The sequence below is a fragment of the Xenopus laevis genome, chromosome 7L (assembly GCF_017654675.1).
Source record: "Xenopus laevis strain J_2021 chromosome 7L, Xenopus_laevis_v10.1, whole genome shotgun sequence".
NCBI classification, from domain to species: domain Eukaryota; kingdom Metazoa; phylum Chordata; class Amphibia; order Anura; family Pipidae; genus Xenopus; species Xenopus laevis.
The window spans coordinates 30,029,341-30,048,662 of record NC_054383.1 but is presented as its reverse complement, the minus strand read 5'-3'; the positions used below and the strand labels follow the sequence as shown (position 1 = coordinate 30,048,662).

Here is a 19,322-nt window from a genome sequence, read left to right as displayed (position 1 = left end):
TTGTTTATTTTTTCTCTAAACTCCCACCCTCTATAAAAAAAATACAAACCCCTTCCTTTCCTAAGCTGCAGGCTGTAGCAGCTCATGCTCACGGATCTTCCCAGGATACTGGCAATTCATTTTATTAGTTTCTCCTTTGCTCAGCAGAACCAGGAAGCTGTCGTAGACTTATATGGCAAGTGCCTTGTCTTGGGTCAGGCAGTAATTGCTTTTAAATGTATTAGTGATTAATTGCAAGCAACAGTCGTTTGACCTAGTGGTGCATTATCAGAGTCAGAGTAATTCTGCACACAAGGTCACCAAATTAGTGTTTCTTTCCTCAATTTAGCCACAGATGTGCTTGGCAAATTGGGTTGATCTGAATGCTTGGTCCCTGACCAAAGATCTGGTCATAACTAGTGATGGGTGAATTTATTTTGCAGGGGCAAATTCAAGGCGAATTTCCACGTTTCCGCGTCAAAGTTCTTTGAACACTCTAAACGCACCCCATTGACTTTAGTGTGCATCAAATTGTAGCCGGCGTCTGAATTGTCGCCAGTGTAGATTTTGACGCCCACGAATTGATGGCGTCAAAACTTCAGTTTTGCTAATTTTTTGCTGTTTTTAAAATTTACGATTTTTTTCGGCAAATCAAAACCAGGGGCGCACCGTCAACGAGGCGAGTTGAGAAACTCGCCTCAGGCGGCACGCCGGAGAGGTTTCCAGGGGCGGCAAAAAGCCGCTCCTGGTACCTTTAAGAGCCGAATTTCTGTTTTTTAAACCGGAAATTTGGCTTTACTAATGCGAGTGAGCGCAATTGCGCTCTCTACAATAGAGTTCCTGCCTCCCCTCCCAACTGGTAAACCGGGGAGGGGGGCGGCATTGCAGGAGCCTCCTCAGGCGGCGTTTTCCCCTGAATCGGCGCTGAGCGAAACGGTACAAATTTGCCCATCACTAGTCATAACAAAGGTCTATGCAAGCCTATCGGGAAAGGACCTCATAAACACAGTCCTCCCGAGGCGTTCTCAAACCTACCAAACATCTTCTAAGGAGGCCATCACAACGGGCCCATATTTGGGCAGATAAGCTTCTGAAGAGGCCAAATCAGCAGCTTAAATCTGCCTGTGTATGGCTATCTTATGTCTTTGAACCTCCAAATTTGAGTGGTGTGGGTGGCATAGAAGGTATGCACCGAATCCAGAATTCGGTTCTGGATTCGGCCAGGATTCTGCCTTTTTCAGCAGGATTAGAAATCGTGTGAAGGCAAGATAAAAAAAAAATTCCCCTTCCAACGCCTAATTTGCATATGCAAATTAGGATTCGGTTCGGTATTCTGCGGAATCTTTCATAAAGGATTTGGGGGTTCGTCTGAATCCAAAATAGTGGATTAGTTGCATCCCTATGGCATAGTAATGGAATTTGTACCATGCGCCCTTAGGGTTGCCACCTGGCCGGTATTTTACCAGCCTGGCCGGTAAAAATGATGGTTGATCCCAATGTTATTAATAGGGAAAAAAGATAAATATATACGGTAGGAAGGCCGGTATTTTTTTCCAGAAAAGGTGGCAACCCTATGTGCCATAGCCCTTAAAGCTAAACGTGATTACAGGAATTGGTTATAAAAGAACAGGGGGGCCAATTACAGCAAATTCATTCCCGCTAATGAAAAAAGCAGAAAGGAACAAGATGAAAGACAGAGAGCAGAATAAACTTGCAGGCTGCCAAAATCATCAAAGCTTATTTTTTAGCTTTATATCCTAAAATAACAGCAGCAAAGGGGCAAAAAGTAAATAAAGGGTAAAATGAGAATAAATGCATAAAGTATAACAATGATACAATAAATACCACTTTTCTGAGGAGTCCAATGCCCCTAAAGCTGCCATATCATGTGTCCCCTTTGAACGGAAGGAGCCTAAACCCAAGCCTACTAGTTCATATTTTTATACTTTTCAATCCCCCGAACACCGAGGTCCCAGATGCCGATGTAGAGGGGTTGTTAGTAACTGTTTAAATAAGTGTTATGTGTTGCTCATGAATAATTGCTGCCAAAATGCCATTGCCCCAAAACAGAAATTTTTTAAGGGGAATCCATATGGATGCCATGATAGCATACGTTCGAACATACAAAGCAACCGGTTGTCCCTCCATTGATTAGTTATCTTATTCTTTGTTTATACTTTGATTATTTCCTTGGGCTTGTACTTGTGCTCTGGGTAAATGTAACAACCACACATTTATTGCAAAGAGCCTATAAGAAAAATAGTGTCTGCAATCATGATCATTAGACACCTACCAGCACTACCAAAACTGTCCATTTACTATTTTTGGCATGTACTCATGGCTGGTGATGGGCGAATTTATTCGGAAGGCGCAAATTCAACGTGAATTTGTGTGTTTTGGCGCTGAGTAATAAATTTGCGAAATTGCCGCAAAAATTCGCAATTTATACGCCGGCGACAATTAAACAGACGCTCCTTGACTTTAATGTGCATCAAATGTCGCCAAAATCATGTTTCACAAATTTCTCGCCCGTTTTCCCCAGGAAATTTGAGAAATTCGTGGCGAAACAAGGGCAGATCACAGAGAATAATAAAACAGCATATAATAGTATATAAGCACGGAAGCATTATAATGTACCCACTGTTATAAAATCAGGGGGTGATAATATAATGAATGTGTCAAAATTTGCATAGGTCGTAGCTAGTGATGGGCGAATTTCTCTCGTGTAGCCGGAAAATTCTCGAAAAATCGTGAAATCGGAAAGTTCACGAAAAAATCGTGCAATTCGAACAGTTTCACAAAAAAATTGAGCAATTAGAACGATATCACGGAAAAATCAAGCAATTCGAACGTTTCACTAAAATCGGGCAATTCGAAAATTTTGACAAAAAAAACGAGCAATTCGAACATTTCACAAAAAAATCGAGCAATTCAAACGTTTCCATGCGAAAATCGGAAATTGAAGGGAAACACGGAAGTTAGCCGCAAATTCGTGCCAGATGAATTTATTTGCCCATCACTAGTCATAGCAGCCAATCAGAAGTTGCCATTTACTGATCACCTTTGGAAAATACACATCTCAGGTTACTGGATCTGATGAAATCTCTACCCATAACTTACCCCATAAGCATATTGGGAAGTTTTAGAATTATGTAAAGACAAACACCAGATCTGAGGCCTGGGAGTTTCATATAAGTCATTGATTTCATTGGTAACTTTTAATAACCATTATTTTGAATGGTTGATTTTTTAAAATACTTTTCTATGTGTTGGCTGATATAAGTGAAATCACTAAGCACAGATTATAACAAATAACTGAACATTGTTAATCATATAGAGAATGTACTACAGGTATGGGATCCGATATCTGGAAACCTGTTATCCAGAAAGCTCTGAAATATGGAAAGGTGACGTCCCATTTTATCCAAATAAAAATTCGCAATTTATACGCCGGCGACAATTAAACAGACGCTCCTTGACTTTATTGTGCGTCAAATATCGTCAAAATCACGTTTCACAAATTTCTCGCCCGTTTTCCCCAGGAAATTTGAGAAATTCGTGGCAAAACAAGGGCAGATCACAGAAAATAATAAAACAGCATATAATAGTATATAAGCACGGAAGCATTATAATATACCCACTGTTATAAAATCAGGGGGGGATAATATAATGAATGTGTAAAAATTTGCATAGGTCGTATCTAGTGATGGGCGAATTTCTCTTGTGTCGCCGGAAAATTCTCGAAAAATCGTGAAATCGGAAAGTTCACGAAAAAATCGTGCAATTCGAACAGTTTCACAAAAAAATTTAGCAATTAGAACGATATCACGGAAAAATCAAGCAATTCGAACGTTTCACTAAAATCGAGCAATTCGAAAATTTTCACAAAAAAAACGAGCAATTCGAACATTTCACTAAAAAAATCGAGCAATTCAAACGTTTCCGTGCGAAAATCGGAAATTGAAGGGAAACACGGAAGTTAGCCACAAATTCGTGCCAGGTGAATTTATTTGCCCATCACTAGTCATAGCAGCCAATCAGAAGTTGCCATTTACTGATCACCTTTGGAAAATACACATCTCAGGTTACTGGATCTGATGAAATCTCTACCCATAACTTACCCCATAAGCATATTGGGAAGTTTTAGAATTATGTAAAGACAAACACCAGATCTGAGGCCTGGGAGTTTCATATAAGTCATTGATTTCATGGTAACTTTTAATAACCATTATTTTGAATGGTTGATTTTTTAAAATACTTTTCTATGTGTTGGCTGATATAAGTGAAATCACTAAGCACAGATTATAACAAATAACTGAACATTGTTAATCATATAGAGAATGTACTACAGGTATGGGATCCGTTATCTGGAAACCTGTTATCCAGAAAGCTCTGAAATATGGAAAGGTGACGTCCCATTTTATCCAAATAATCCACATTTTTTAAAATGAATTCCTTTTTCTCTGTAACAATAAAACGGTAACAAGAGGGGTTGGTGCAAAGTGCCAAAGGGTGCACTACCTTGAGTCAATTAACTTTCAATAGTTACGGACAAACCAAGCAGTATACAGAAGAGGATATACTCACCATTCACCCCAGTCCACGGGTGCATATATAATAGAAAAAGAATTGATTTGAGTAAGTGCCCCAACAGGCACGAAATGCGTTAGACCTTCTCTTATCATGTCCTCATAAATATTGTTGTATTTTTACTCTTTTTGATTGACTTTTTGGAGGAACTCACATCCATTCTTTTTCAACAATAAAACAGTACCTTGTACTTAATCATAACTAAGAAAACCCCAGGTCCCGAGCATTCTGGATAACAGGTTCCATACTTGTACAGAGTCTAAATAGCAATTTTCCAGTATCAGCGGTAAATAAGGAACAACATTACAGTTAATTATAATTTCTTTCCTATAAGAAGGAGCAGAGGTGACAGCTGCAGTTCTGAAAGTGTCAGACAATATAACAGTATAATGGGGATGCTAGCTACAGAGGGAGGGAGACGTTTTTACACTCTGCCTAATGAGAAAACTCAGAAAACAACACCTACTGAAAGTGAGAAGGTTCTTGTCCTCCTGATAGATGGAGGTTGTAATTAAAGGAGCTTTGAGGTCAAGATAATTCTCTGCCTTGTACATTAATGAACTGAAGAACTTTCAGTGGGATTCATAAACTGAGTTCTTCTGCTCTATGTGTTAAACCTAAATTCTATGAACTCATTTGCATAACATTTTAGTATGAGTTTCTTCTGCGTGTGGAAAAAATTATATTTGTATTACTAAAAATGCTCTTTGGGAACTTGTGTCCTAAATGTGGTCACCTTCAAGGCTTAAAACTCTGTTGTTTTCTGCCGCTTGGAAATTTTATGCTTATTGGTGATGGTCGAATTTATTCGGCAGGTGCAAATTTCTGTGTTTCGCCACCGGAGAATAAATTCAAGAATTTCCTGCCAAAATTCGGCAAAAAATTCTATTTTGACGCCCGGGAATTTACTCTGGCATCAAAATTCATGTTTTGCTATTTTTTTGCCGTTTAGCGAATTTCGCAGGAAATTTGCTAATTTTTGGGCGAAACGGTACAAATTCACCCATCACTAATGCTTATAGATATTATTAATATAAATTAAGGAAATAATATCACATAGAACGCGTCAACCTACAACAGCCTATAATAGCAGACATATATGGGGTAAATTTATCAAAGAGTGAAGTTCCACCACTAGAGTGAAATTCCACAGCTCTCAATTAATTTCTATGGGATTTTGAAAGGCGTATTTATCAATGGGTGAAAGTGAAAGTTCACCCTTTGATAAATACGCCTATAAAAATCCCATAGAATTTCACTCTAGTGGCGGAACTTCACTATTAACATCACTCTTTGATAAATATACCCCATAGAAATGTTGTTTGGCCCCAGAGGCTAATGAGGGAATGTAATATGTTTCGTTAGTGCAAAAAATGTTCACCATTGCGAACGTTAGCGACCAAGATTTTTCACAGTTTGTGCCCTTTTGGACCGATTTCAGACCTCAAAGACTTCCTCGCAAAGTTTGCAAACAAATGGCTTTTGCGTATATGCGTCATAAGTTCCACAAAGCATTTTTTCAACAAAAAAAGGTGTTAACGCCAACCTTTTCTTAGCTATAGTGAGAGATGTAATATTCACCAGCAAATGGTTTTACATTGTGAACAGCACTAAAAAAGGCCATTTTAAAAATCGCTTGCGATTTTAATTGAATTCCCCCTTAAATGTGTTGTTTGCATGATGTAGTGGTAATGGCCTTTATAGATGCAGTTCTGTGTGCTAATTCCCATATTCTGTCCCATGTATGATAAGGCATAGCTCATGAGCATTTTATTAGAGTAACTGCCTCATTTCTGAAAGTAGTGTGAAGAGCCAGGCCTTACTCTGAGTTCACTGCTACCCTTAGAAGTATGCTCAAGACCTCTGTAGGCTACAACTGATGGAGAGTAGGGATGGGCAAATTTGACCAGTTTTGTCAAAAATTCGCCACCGGTGAAATGTCGCCAACGCCCATTAGAGTCTACGGGTGTCAAAACATTCTTGTCGCACAGCGAATTACATTTTGATGCGCGTCTTTTTTTTTTCGCACAATGCCACACAAGTCTATGGGCTTCAATTCTGCAGCGAATGGAGAGCCTTGAATTTCGCACCTACATATGGCAGATGTTCTGTACAGGGCTCCCTTATGCCCAATAGTGCTGTGCACCATGCACTAATAGAGGAGACCTATCCTAGGAAAATTGTTTCTCCCACCAGATGCCATGTTGGGACTCTAAACAGCCCCAGCTTGCTTATTTATCCACTTAAGCAAGATGTCATCAAGCATGGCTGCCCACATTCCGATAACGGAATAATGCCTGCTCAGTGTTGGACTGGGATGCCAGTGGGCCCACCAGAAATCCTTAGACAGTGGGCCCACTGAAAAACCTTAGACTGTGGTCCCAAACTAGTATTCCTCCTCTCCTCACTCAACCTCTTTATTCTCCTAGTCTTTTATATCTACTTATAATTCTTCCATTATTAAGTCTATTTTTTACCTTAAAGAAATAGGGAATTACTGTGAAATAGGTCAAATGGTTAGAATCAAGAGGCCCACTTACACAAGGGCACACTGGGAGTTTTCCTGGTATCCCGGTGGGCTAGTCCGACACTGCGCCTGCTACAAAATAATATCGCTTTCCCAAACTCTATTATCCTGCACCTCTGGTGGGAAAAACAGTTTTCCTGTGATAGATGCCCTTAAACTGATGGATGCAAGTGCTTCCTACATGGGCATGATTTGAGTTTGACATGTATGGTTTAAATCCTACTAGGAGCTGTAGCCTAGCAACAGCACAGCTAGAGTCATAAATCAATATTGTTCAGTTAATTGTTCTCTCAGCGCTCTAGGGCCATCGATTCACCTATTAGAATCCTGAACATTCTCTGTGCCTTAGATCCCAGTTCTGTTTAAGCCTCCAAGTACAAACGATGGTGGAAACAATGCACCTTTCTACAATTTTTCCTTTTTAAAAAACATCTTTTATTTGAAATGTTTCATTTTGATTACATTACCACGGGTTGCTCTAATGTCTTCATATTTAAGATTAACATCAGTGTTTTCTACAAAAGAACTAGCCCTGCTGCTCAAAGGTGGAGAAATCCATTATTTCCTTAAAGAAGAAAAATGTCTCTTTACAAAATGAAGTAAATCAGATGTACGATATTTTTGTTCTAAGCATCCTCTCCCTTCTCTTTGACCTTTACCTGAAGTCTGAGATTTTGTCCTTTATCTGAAGTCTAAGTGAGTCGTTAAGTGCCCAGAGAAGCTGCAAGTGTAATTTAGGCCTCCCCCATTGCAAATCTGTAAAAAGACACACAATTCCGATAGATTGGAAACTAATTGTGCTAAGGTTCTTGGATACAGCACTGCAATAAACTCAGATATGATGACTGATTCATGAGAAACCATAAAAGAGAAATTGTGTTTTTAGAATAATTAGAAATGTTCCGGGACATACTGTAACTACAATGTTATCCGTTATCTGGAAACCCGTTATCCAGAAAGCGCCGAAACACAGAAAGGCTGTCTTTTATAGACTCCTTTTTATCCAAATAATCCAATTTTTTTTTTAAATTACAGGTATAGGACCCCTTATCCGGAAACCCGATATCCAGAAAGCTCTGAATTACGGAATGGCTGTCTCCCATAGACCCGTTTTATCCAAAGAATCCAAATTTTTAAAAATGATTTCCTTTTTATCTGTAATAATAAAACAGAAGCTTGTACATGATCACAACTAAGATATAATTAATCCTTATTGGAGGCAAAACCAGCCTATTGGTTTTATTTAATGTTTAAATGAATTTCTAGTAGACCTAAGGCATGAAGACCCAAATTACAGAAATATCCGTTATCCGGAAAACCCCAGGTCCTGAGCATTCTGGATAACAGGTCTCATACCTGTATTACCTTTTTCTCTATAAGAATAAAACAGTACCTTGTACTTGATCCCAACTGAAAGATAGTTAATCCTTATTGGTAAAGTAATATCTGTTATCCAGAAAACCCCAGGTTCCAATCATTTTGGATAACAGATCCCATACCAGTAGTCTGTGGTATCATGACTCCAATGAGTGTCTTGGCTTTTATTTCTTTCTCTGTCTTTCTCTTTCTAGGAAAGGATGAAGCTAGCAGCCTAGAGGTAACCTGGCCTGATGGCAAGGTTTTTACCAGAAGCGTTGCCGAAGGGGAAATTAACTCTGTACTGGAAATTCCCTACCCGCACGAAGATGACATTGTAACTAAACCAACGGATATTGAGGTGGTAAATTTTGCTTTAGTGTTTGTGTCTATGTGTACACTCTTATCAATACAAATCTATATTGATAACCTTGTGGTGAAATCCATCGTTTTGCCCACTTATATGGGACTAGTTCTCGCAAGCTGAGCTGTTTTGCCTGTAGTCCAGAAGAAGAAAGGAATCGGCAAAAAGACACAGTCAAGCAGCACCCCAATACTTTTTTTTATTTTGTAAGGGTTATCACATGAGATATGAGACCTTTGGCAAGTGATTAAGGGGTTTATGAAGGTTTAGGGAACAATACAAGGAACAATGGGCCAGATTCAATTCAGTAAAAGTGATGTTGTGGTTTATCAAGTGAAAACTCATGGACAAGATTCAAATAGTGGAGAAAAAACTGTTCTCCAAATTCAGTTCCAGTTTTTTCCCATAGACTTCAATAGAGTTTTCATGTGATAAACAGTGAAATAAGTTTTTCTGAATTGAATTGCATCTCAAATTGCCATGAGTTTTCATGTGATGAATCTTTTTCTCACTGAATTGAATCTGGCCCAATGTCTGCAACAAGACAAAGCAGAATCAAGAAGGAGTCAGGCAACAGGCATTTACCATTCCACGGGGCAAATTCACTAAAGGGCGAATTGTCGCCAGTGAAGGATCTGCCACACGTCGTGCCAATTCCTCAGGCGCAATTCACTACCACTACACTAACTAAGTTTCGCCACCATTAATTCGTCAGCGTAAGCATTTCATAGCAATCTTTCTCTAGCGTTCAATTCTGCCTAGCGAAACTTCATTAGTACTCTTGTCAATTTGAATAGGGTGGGTACATATAGGTCATGTCTTTATTAGAGATGTTGGTGCAAATGCTTGGAGTGGCCACTTATTATTACAAATGTCAAGGAAGCAAAATAAAGACAAAAGAGATCCTCTAATGCCCTAGACATGAGCCCACCCTAAAGCAAATGTGGCATGCCCCTCATATTGGTTAATAAAAAATGTTAACACAAAACTCTTTAATAGTTAGGAGTTTTGCAATCCCACTTTAAATTATGAAAAAACGCCAGCGTTTTTTAGAACTTTTATGACTTTCCGGCATACAGAATATGATGTCACTGACATTGAGGAGCATGTAGCTTCATGTTATCAGTTCGCCTGGTCTAAGGTGGCGGAAGAAACTCTGGCGAAAGAGGTAATGTCCTGTAAAATTCGCACTATAGTGAATTTGCAGAGTAATGATTATTCGCCTGAGTAAAAATTCGCCTGACGATAGGGCGCGAAACTGCGCTAGTGATGGTCTCTTTTGTTAGTGAATTGTCATCTACGACTATTAGTAAATTGGTGATGTCCCAGCGGATGGGATTTCTGGTGAATTTTCTCTTGCGACGGCCACCTTGCCCTTTAGTAAGTCTGCCCCCATGTATTGGCATTTAAGGAGAAGGCACACCTCTGTACGCTGGCCCTTTATTAGTATGTTCAAATCTGACTATTTGTTTCTATCCCCATTTATCATTTACTACAGTGCGGCCAGGGTTTCTCGGTGAATGAAAACGGACGTTGTACAGGTAAGCAAATTGCTTGAAAGTGGAACACCTGTACGTGGAACAGAATGCCACTGCATGAACAGATTGTGTGCCTGAAAGCTTAATGAGCAAGGATATGAAGAAAATGTGCAAAATGCTTGTGTTTTTTTTCTTAATTGCTCCTGAGGGATTTCACATTTGCATGAATCATGCCGTGCATCTAAGGTTTGAGCTTCATTTATTGTAATATAGAAAGCAGAGACTTCTAAAGCATAAAGCAGGGCTCAGAGAGAATGGAGCTTATGTGAGCTGTCTCTCCCTCACTATGTGTTAAAAAAATAGTAATTGAATGTCTGTAGTCCTTTATTGTACAGGTAAGGGATCTATTTTTTTCCAGATACTCCTTATCCAGAGAGCTACGAATTATGGGAAGGCCATCTCCCATAGACTTAATTTTTATCAAATCATTCAAAAGTTTTAAAAAAATATTTATTTTGTAAAAAATCAGTATCTTGACCTAGGTCCCAACTAAAGGTGGCCATAGATGCACAGATAATATCGTACAAAACGGATTTTCGTACAATATTCGGTGCGTGTATGGTGGGAAAACAGCCGACCGATATTGACAGAAGATTTAGATATCAGTCGGCTTGTCGATCGAGCTGGATGGAAAATTTTGATTGGGCGCCTTTGAAGGGATCCAAACATCGGGCGCAGTTAGTGCTGAATCGTCAGATACATGTAAAATTCTACTGTATATCTGACTATTCCACTCTACACGAGTGTATTGAAACAAACGATCTTTCTTGGAAAGATCTTTTCCAAGAAAGATCGTAATAGTTATATCTGTGGCCACCTAATAATTAATCCTTATTGGAGGCAAAACAAGCCTAATGGGTTTATTTCATGTTTACATGATTTTTTAGCAGACTTAGGGGCCGATTCACTAACTTCGAGTGAAGGATTCGAAGGTAAAAAACGTTGAATTTTGAAGTTTTTTTTGGGCTACTTCGACCATCGAATGGGCTACTTCGTCCCTTCGACTACAACTATGACTACGAATCGAAGGATTCGTAGTAAAAATCGGCGACTATTCGACCATTCGATAGTCGAAGTACTGTCTCTTTAAAAAAAACTTCGACCCCCTAGTTCGCCATATAAAAGCTACCGAAGTCAATGTTAGCCTATGGGGAAGGTCCACATAGGCTTGGCTAACTTTTTTTGATCGAAGGATATTCCTTCGATCGTTGAATTAAAATCCTTCGAATCGTTCGATTCGAAGGATTTAATCGTTTGATCGAAGGAATTATCCTTCGATCGTTCGATCGAAGGAATTATCCTTCGATCGTTCGATCGACGGAATTATCCTTTGATCGTTTGATCGAACTATGTGCGCTAAATCCTTCGACTTCGATATTCGAAGTCGAAGGATTTTAATTCCTAGTCGAATATCGAGGGTTAATTAACCCTCGATATTCGACCCTTAGTGAATCGGCCCTTTAAAGTATGGACATCCAAATTACAGAAAATTACAGACCCCTTATCCAGAAAACTCCAGGTCCCAAGCATTCTGGATAACAGGTCCCATACCTGTACTTTGTGAGTCACTGTGTAATTTGTATTTACATTGTATAAGTACTGGGATAATAAAAGGCGCCAGCATGAAAGTGATCAAGGTCATGTGAAAACCCAAATCTTAAATATGGTTTAACAACTGGAGCTCAATGTATTTGTTTGCTTTCAGATACAGATGAATGCATACAGTTTCCCTTCGTGTGTCCCAGGGAGAAGCCAGTCTGTATCAACACATATGGAGGATACAAATGCCGACCAAATAGAAGATGCAGTAGAGGGTTTGAGCCAAATGAAGATGGAACTGCCTGTGTCGGTAGGACTGTGTTTCTTTCCTAAACCTGGAGGTGTTTAAAGCTGTTTGAGATAAGGATGATAACTTTTTGCTTGTACAGGAATGGGATCAGTTATCCGGAAACCCATTATCCAGAATGCTCAGGGACGCCATCGCCCATAGACTCCATTATAAGCAAATAATTCTAAAATGATTTATTTTTTTCTCTGTAATAATAAAACATATTCAATATAGAAAACTAAATTAAAAACAAAAGGTAAATTGGGGGAAAAAGACACCTTTGAGGACTGAGATATTGACCACTGTTTTTATGGATACTTCACTATATAGTTTTTGTACTAAAACTATTGTTCATTCACAAACCAGCTAAAAGTAAATGCAGGTATGGGATCAGTTATCCAGAAACCCATTATCCAGAAAGCAAATTATGGAATGGTCGTATCCCATAGACTCCATTTTATCCAAATAATCCAGATTTTTCAAAATGATTTCCTTTTTCTTTGTAAACCTTGTACTTGATCCCAACTAAGATATAATTAATCCATATTGGAGGGAAAACACTCCTATTGGGTTTATTTAATGTTTAAATGATTTTCTAGTAGACATGAAGATCCAAGCTATAGAAAGATCCATTGTCTGTTAAACCGCTGAACATTCTGGACAGGACCGGACACAGGGATTAGGCAGAAGAGGCTGCTGGGCAGCTACCTCTAAAACTGTCTTCTGCCTACCCCTAGTCCGCACCTCAGTCTTATTTTTTCCCTCTTGACGCCCTCTCTTAATGCTCTCCCTCCCCTCCGTTGCTGTCACCCCTCCCCATCCGTCTCTTCATTAGCCGTCACTCGCGCATGTGCACACATGTGCCGCGGGCAGGGCTTGCCGCCCGGTTGCCTAGGGCGCTTGGCCTGGCCTGGCCCAGCCCTGATTCTGGATAACAGGTCCCATACCTGTAGTATGTAAAAAAAAAAAGGAGAAAGTATGCAGTGGAATTAGTCAAAGGCCTCACTCCTTACCTTCCAAGCAGTAATAGTAGTGCAAAAAAACTGGAATATGAAGTACAGCATCAGAGATAGATATGAACACAACCTTTTGTTAGTCCTATCCAATTGTGAGCACTGGGAATTGTACTTTGACAGTCCTATCAGGAAGAAGTTGCACAGCCATAACATGACCAGTATAGACCTGCAAAGAAATTTGAACATCTTGTGAGCTTAGTTGTTATAATATACACATCCAGCACCTTTATCAAGAAGCAAACAGGAAATCTTTTTTCCCACACAAGTGTAGTTACTAGTAAAGACCAATAAGACACATGCTTTCAAATTTGCACATGTGCCATTCCAAAATCATCAATATTTGCTATGAGTTACTGCACTTAGACATCTGTGCTAGTACATGGGCTGCTATAGGCTTCACCCTGAAACGTATACGCTGCACCACACTTCTGTCTCTTAGAAATATCACCAACTACCTTATACAAATACAGTCAAACTAGATAGCCGCTCCAGACTCATCCCACGCGGGTTTTCCTCCTCCACTCGTTCCACTTCATTAACGGGTGCTCAGCCACCAGCGCCCCAGCTGTGCCTTGTAATTATAAAAACAGACAGGCGGCACTCCGGATAAAAATGAATAATGAAAATTTATTCCAACAGGAGATGGATCCACATGGCCTTACGCGTTTCAGGAAAGAAATCCCTTAATCATTATTCATTTCTATTCGGAGTGCCGCCTATCTGTTTTTACCTTATACAAATACACTCTTTAGTATTTCTTGGGCAAACATAAAACATTAAAGTTGTCTAATACCAATCCAGTTATTTCAACTCTTGGTGCTTACTACGTATATGCACTTTAGCTTTCTCTTCATACAAGTAAGAGTTATGAGGGGTTAATATTAACATGTACTGGAATTGAGTTGGATTTATTAACTGGAAACACATTATTTAAAAAAAACAACCCAGAAATATGAAAATACCATTTCACATAATGTCCTTTAAACAAACCAATATTCTTCCCTACTGGCTGTACTTTGGTTTTGGCAGATAAGGCACTTCTTTTACTTGATATTAACCTAATTCTTTTGTATTTAATTTAATATAAACATGTTTTTGCAGCCGTAAGACATAGTGCTCCAAATTATGAAAAGATCACTTATCTTGAAAACCTTAGGTCACAAGCCTTTTGGATAATAGATCCCATTCCTTTATAGTTACTTTCCCAATGCACAAAATGCCATAGTTTGTATCCAGGAACAACATCTACTGTGATTATATTTTTCATTTACTGTAAAATCTATTAACTTCCTGTTTTTCTCTGTCTCGTTTTCTTCTGTCCTCCCCTTTTTTCTTGCCCTTACATTTCCATTTATATCCCTTTCCTGTGTTCATATATTCTTTTTTTTTTCAACACTCCTGCCTTATTGCCCCTCATTGATTTGCTCACACATGCAGCTCAAGTGGCTTATTTTGGATCCTCATCTGCCTCCAGATTCCTGGCTCTCTCCTTGCACAGTACAGCCTCCCTTTTAGGCCTTGGATTCTATTTCCAGATATACGCCCTCTAATCCAACCTGTCATTTAAAAAAAAAGGCTTTTTCTGCTTGTTTTCCTCAACTTCTACAGTAAATGAAGAACTCTTTGCCATCCTGTCCCAATGTTGACCTGGATATCAGGTGGCCAGTGACATAACATCAAAAGAGGATTTTGTTTGAAGCTTAGAGTGAATAGTGATATTTTCGTAAAAACAAGTTGTTTGTTAATATGTCATGCATGTTTTCTGAGAAAACTGAAGAAAAAATCCCTTTGCGCTCAAGCTAAAGACACTCAAATATTTGAATTCATTTTTCTATTTTATTGACCCAATTTTTTATATTTTGCCCCAATGTCTTGGTTAACTCTCTTGCTGCAAGAGGAGCCAATGAAACAATGCATGGCAGGTCCACTGGTAGGGAAAGGTTTATTCTGATTGGATGGTTGGTAGGTTGCTTATCTCCTTTCTAACTTTCTACACGTGCCTGCTGGTTTGGCCTGCCTGGGCTGTGCTTTACCTGCTCTCAATCTATGTCAAGAAAGAAGCCTTATTTGTTTCCTTACTTTTTCTTTTCTTTCTTTTTTTACAGTATTGAAAATAATGTTTAAAGGTCAAAATGTTTTGCAGTCTTCCAACCATCAGTCTAAAAAAATGTTAGAAATAAAAGATATATACTTATGGACTCTGAGTGGGCAAAGTTTTTTTAAATGCTACGGCTTTTCCTGAGAAGCAACTAGGATTACTTTGTATGGTTACTGAATGTGATCCTAGTTCTGTGCAGCATACTACACCCCATCCTTAAATATATTACAAATGCAATGCATTTTGCCTTATAATAAATTAGGGATGCACCAAATTGGTTTGGTTCGACCAAATCCAAGCTACAGTATTTTTATCTGGATTCGGCCCAATCCAAGAGCCTGGCTAAAGCAAATCTGAACCCTAAACAACAGGGTCCATTTCAGAGTGTGCTCCTCACACGCATTGGGTATTCCTGAGCACAGCTTTATTGGGGTAGAAGAAGGGTTCAGATTTGGGAAAATCCATACCCCTTTATTCTGGGATTCAGCTGAACCCAGGAAAAACATGGTTTGCTGCATCCCTATTATAAATAAGTGGGAACATTTTGGCGTAGTAAGTGCTATATGTGTTAGCAACAATAAAAACAATCTATGGCATTTTGTTCTAGAACATGATAAAGATAAGAGGTGTGAACATTTTGTGGCCAATTTAATTGGATTCTGGAAGAGCATGTACAGAATGCATAACTAGATGATACTGGGCCCCACAGAAAATTAATTTTAGGACCCCCAACATGTCCAGAGGATGACCTGTTTTAAAAATACATGTTGAAATTGCTCATTAATTAGGGCATCATGGAGACCACTGTACTCCTGGGACCCCCTGCAGCCAATGGGTCTGCTTCCTCTGTAGCTATGCCCCTGCCTAAGGGGGAATGCTCTTGTACCCCTTTCTCTAGCAATAGCACCAGGGAAATTAAATGACCCCTTTAATCTATAAGAAACTATTTATTCAACACTTGGAGCTGCTCTCGAATGTATGCCTGAAGAAGGAACTTGCTTGCTTTGTAGCCATTAAAAGGTTTCACATTTACTGTATGTCACTTTTGTTTTGATTTTCCAATTAAGTGCAAAACTACAAGTTATTTTTCTCTGATCTACTGGCTAACAGGGTACATCCTGTATTTACTATTTCGTTTAGAATTATTTTCTCCATTGTGCTGTTACACCCTTGTATACCAGTGTTAGATACTAGTACAGGGGTAATGGAAGCAGATGCTCGTGGTGACTGACCCATCTGTGCTTCTCAATGAGTATCGTATGTTCCCTTGGTGAGCCCAGTGGAAGACCAAATCCAACTAGCTCCTATTTCCAACTAAACATAAAAGTATCTGTGAAGCTAACAGAGATATGTATAAAGTGGTGTAATTGGAGTATTAATCACAACACACAAGACATTTTCAAAATAAGGGCCTGCCAGATTAGGGTGCTCAAAGTTTCCAGCTGTCGCTAAAAAAGGCAAATCTTTCCAGTGTCTTTAATTTAAAGTTTAACATTCTCCAGATCCCTGGTATATATGCTTTAATTACCTTTAACAAATATCGTCATGGGTTGGAAGGTTGGCAGCTATCGACAATTAGACAGATGAGTTTATTATACCGTTCTGATTTACATTGGCTTCATATCCGCACCTACTGGAATTCTAGTTACATAAAATAATGCAGCCTAGCCCAGACAAATGGGCCAGCGGGGACGCCCGGCGCACCTTTGGCGGAGATGCCCACCACGCTGCTCCTCTTCTTCCTAAAGTGCCGGTTCCTATGGCTCGACGCGCACTTCCTCTTTTTATTGGCGCTGTTGTGATGAAGCCAGCAGGCAATGGCGCCAGATTCAAATGTATTTAAAGGGACTGCGGCACTGAGTTCATTGTTTGGTTAGTCTCCGTGAGTTCCTGGGTGTGTTATTCTGTATCTGATTTCTGTGTTTGACTCCTGCCTGCCTGACTATTCTGCATTCTGTGAACCTGACCCTTGCCTGCTATCCGACGACTCTGAAATCCGTAATCCGACCCGTGCCTGTATGACTCTTCTGATTGATCTTCTGGTTTTGACCCTTGCCTGTCCAACTTCGCTTGTATTCTGCCTGTACCGACCCGGCCTGATTTGACTACGCTTTTCGTCTGTTCCTTGTACTGTGACCTTCTACCCAAAAACACTTTGTTTAACGATCGTGCCCCTCTGCTCGCCCAGAACCCTTAGTTTGGCTCCTCTCTTTATAAGACCTGGCGACATCAAATTAGCCGAGGGCTCCTCCTGAGGTGAAAGGCGTCTGTTAAAGGCGGAAGCAAGAACCGAGACCAGGGAGCCTAGCATTGGTTCTGGATTTTGAATGCCGATCGTGACACATTGGAGTGAATGATTTGATCTTATTGCTGTTGCTCAGTTAGAACACAAAGGTGCTGAAGCTCCTGTAAATAACCCTATGAGCAACAGCAACTACAAATACATGTTTGAAACAGAAAAAAATGAAAAAAAGGTGAGTCAATAAGGGCCATTTAATGTGCAAAGTGCAGTTTCTGGCACTGTGTTTTTACCCTTAATTCCAGCGTAGTTGCCGTTAGTGATGTGAATCACTGGGGAGTGCCTGGAATATTGGCACCCCCTCCCTTCCGCTGTTTTAACTTTTACTGCTCCTTTAAGGGGAAATATAATTTCAAATAAGGCTTATTCTATTATTATACTTATTTTTCTATGTTATTATTGTTTTTGGCCAGCCAACAAAACTGTGCAAGGGCAGATAAAGTCCATGTATTTCTTTGGTTACACTTCAGCATTCCAAGCCAGTAAGAGTGCGTAGGACATTCAGATGAAATTACCAGCAACATATTTTCATATCACCACTCTCTAATCAAATTGTATTATTAGTCTACTTAAAATCATTCATTATCAGATATGCATTCTCACAACCTGCCTGCTTCCCAAGGGTTAGGGTTTTAACTAAAATAAATCATTTATAGAGCTTTGAAGGAAATGATGAAAAGTGAGACTGAAAGTCACTTAGTGATCTCAGAAACCTACAGTTTCCCCATGAGGTTCTCGTGCCATGTAAGCTCGGCAAGTCAAGGTCTCAAAATTCTCAGTAGAATATTTACAATAATTAATTGCTTTTATTATGACATTAATTTATAGAACAGCAGCAATGCCACAGCACTGTACCCAAGGGTATTGACCAACCGTTGACATTCAGACAAATTATTTCTGCAAAAGGGCATATTTACTTTAGCAAGTACAATGCAAAAAGTGTAATTTCCCACAATGCAGTGGTGTGCTTTATCCCATAATTCTGATGTCATTAAAGTTGCAACGGGTCAATGCAACTCTGTCAGATTTGGCAAAATTAACACAATTGGGATTGTGTTTTATCACAAATCCAGGTATAGTCGCTCCAAATATTTTCGAAGTCTGCCTGGCGTAATTTCTGGTTTTGCCGTGCAAGTAAAGTGTTTGCTCTATTCTATGCGGCTGTTGAAAGAGGGCACTGAAGGAAACCCTATCTGTTCCGGGAGGGGAGGTAGATACAGGGTTCCCTGCATTAGTAGGCACAGCAGAGCTTAATTCCGAATGTAAGGCAGGAAGAACTGAGCTACAATAAGGGCAACTGTACAGAAATATGAGGAGTGCACTGTTACTTTTAATAAAAGCATTGTTAAATGCAACTGACTGCAGGGAAAGCTCAGGGGTGCAGCAACTGCACTTGCAGATGTACATGAGCCCTCATACTGTATGTTTTAAGAAGTACAATAAACTATTTGCATATAAAAATATCAGCTTCTAAGTGAAGACGCATGGAACTTTCTCTATAGCTTTGACTAGAGTCTCTTATTAGATCTTTTAAAGGGCATGAAAAGGCAAAAAAATAAAATCCCATTTTTACTTTCTTTAATAAAAAAGAAACCTATCTCCAATATACTTTAATTAAAAAATGTGTACCGTTTTTACAAGAAACCTGACTGTATGTAGTGAAATTCTCCCTTCATTTACTGCTGTGGATATGAATTGTCAGATGGTCCCTAACTGCTGAGCAGGAA

At 39.4% G+C, this 19,322-nt stretch overlaps 1 protein-coding gene across 4 annotated transcripts in view; it reads left to right on the top strand.

Moving 5' to 3' along the window:
- LOC108696168 (cartilage acidic protein 1) overlaps positions 1-19,322 on the top strand; it is a 363,333-nt gene that overhangs the window by 328,255 nt on the left and 15,756 nt on the right. The window contains exons 12-15 of one of the 4 annotated variants that reach the window (XM_041568727.1): positions 8,668-8,816; positions 10,315-10,357; positions 12,060-12,203; positions 14,636-15,396. In XM_041568727.1, the coding sequence (XP_041424661.1) occupies positions 8,668-8,816; positions 10,315-10,357; positions 12,060-12,203; positions 14,636-14,748 (449 nt within the window). In that variant the 3' untranslated portion in view covers positions 14,749-15,396. Of the gene's footprint in view, positions 1-8,667; positions 8,817-10,314; positions 10,358-12,059; positions 12,204-14,635; positions 15,397-19,322 lie in introns of those variants that run through there. The other 3 variants (XM_018225273.2, XM_041568725.1, XM_041568726.1) reach the window with 3 other exon arrangements.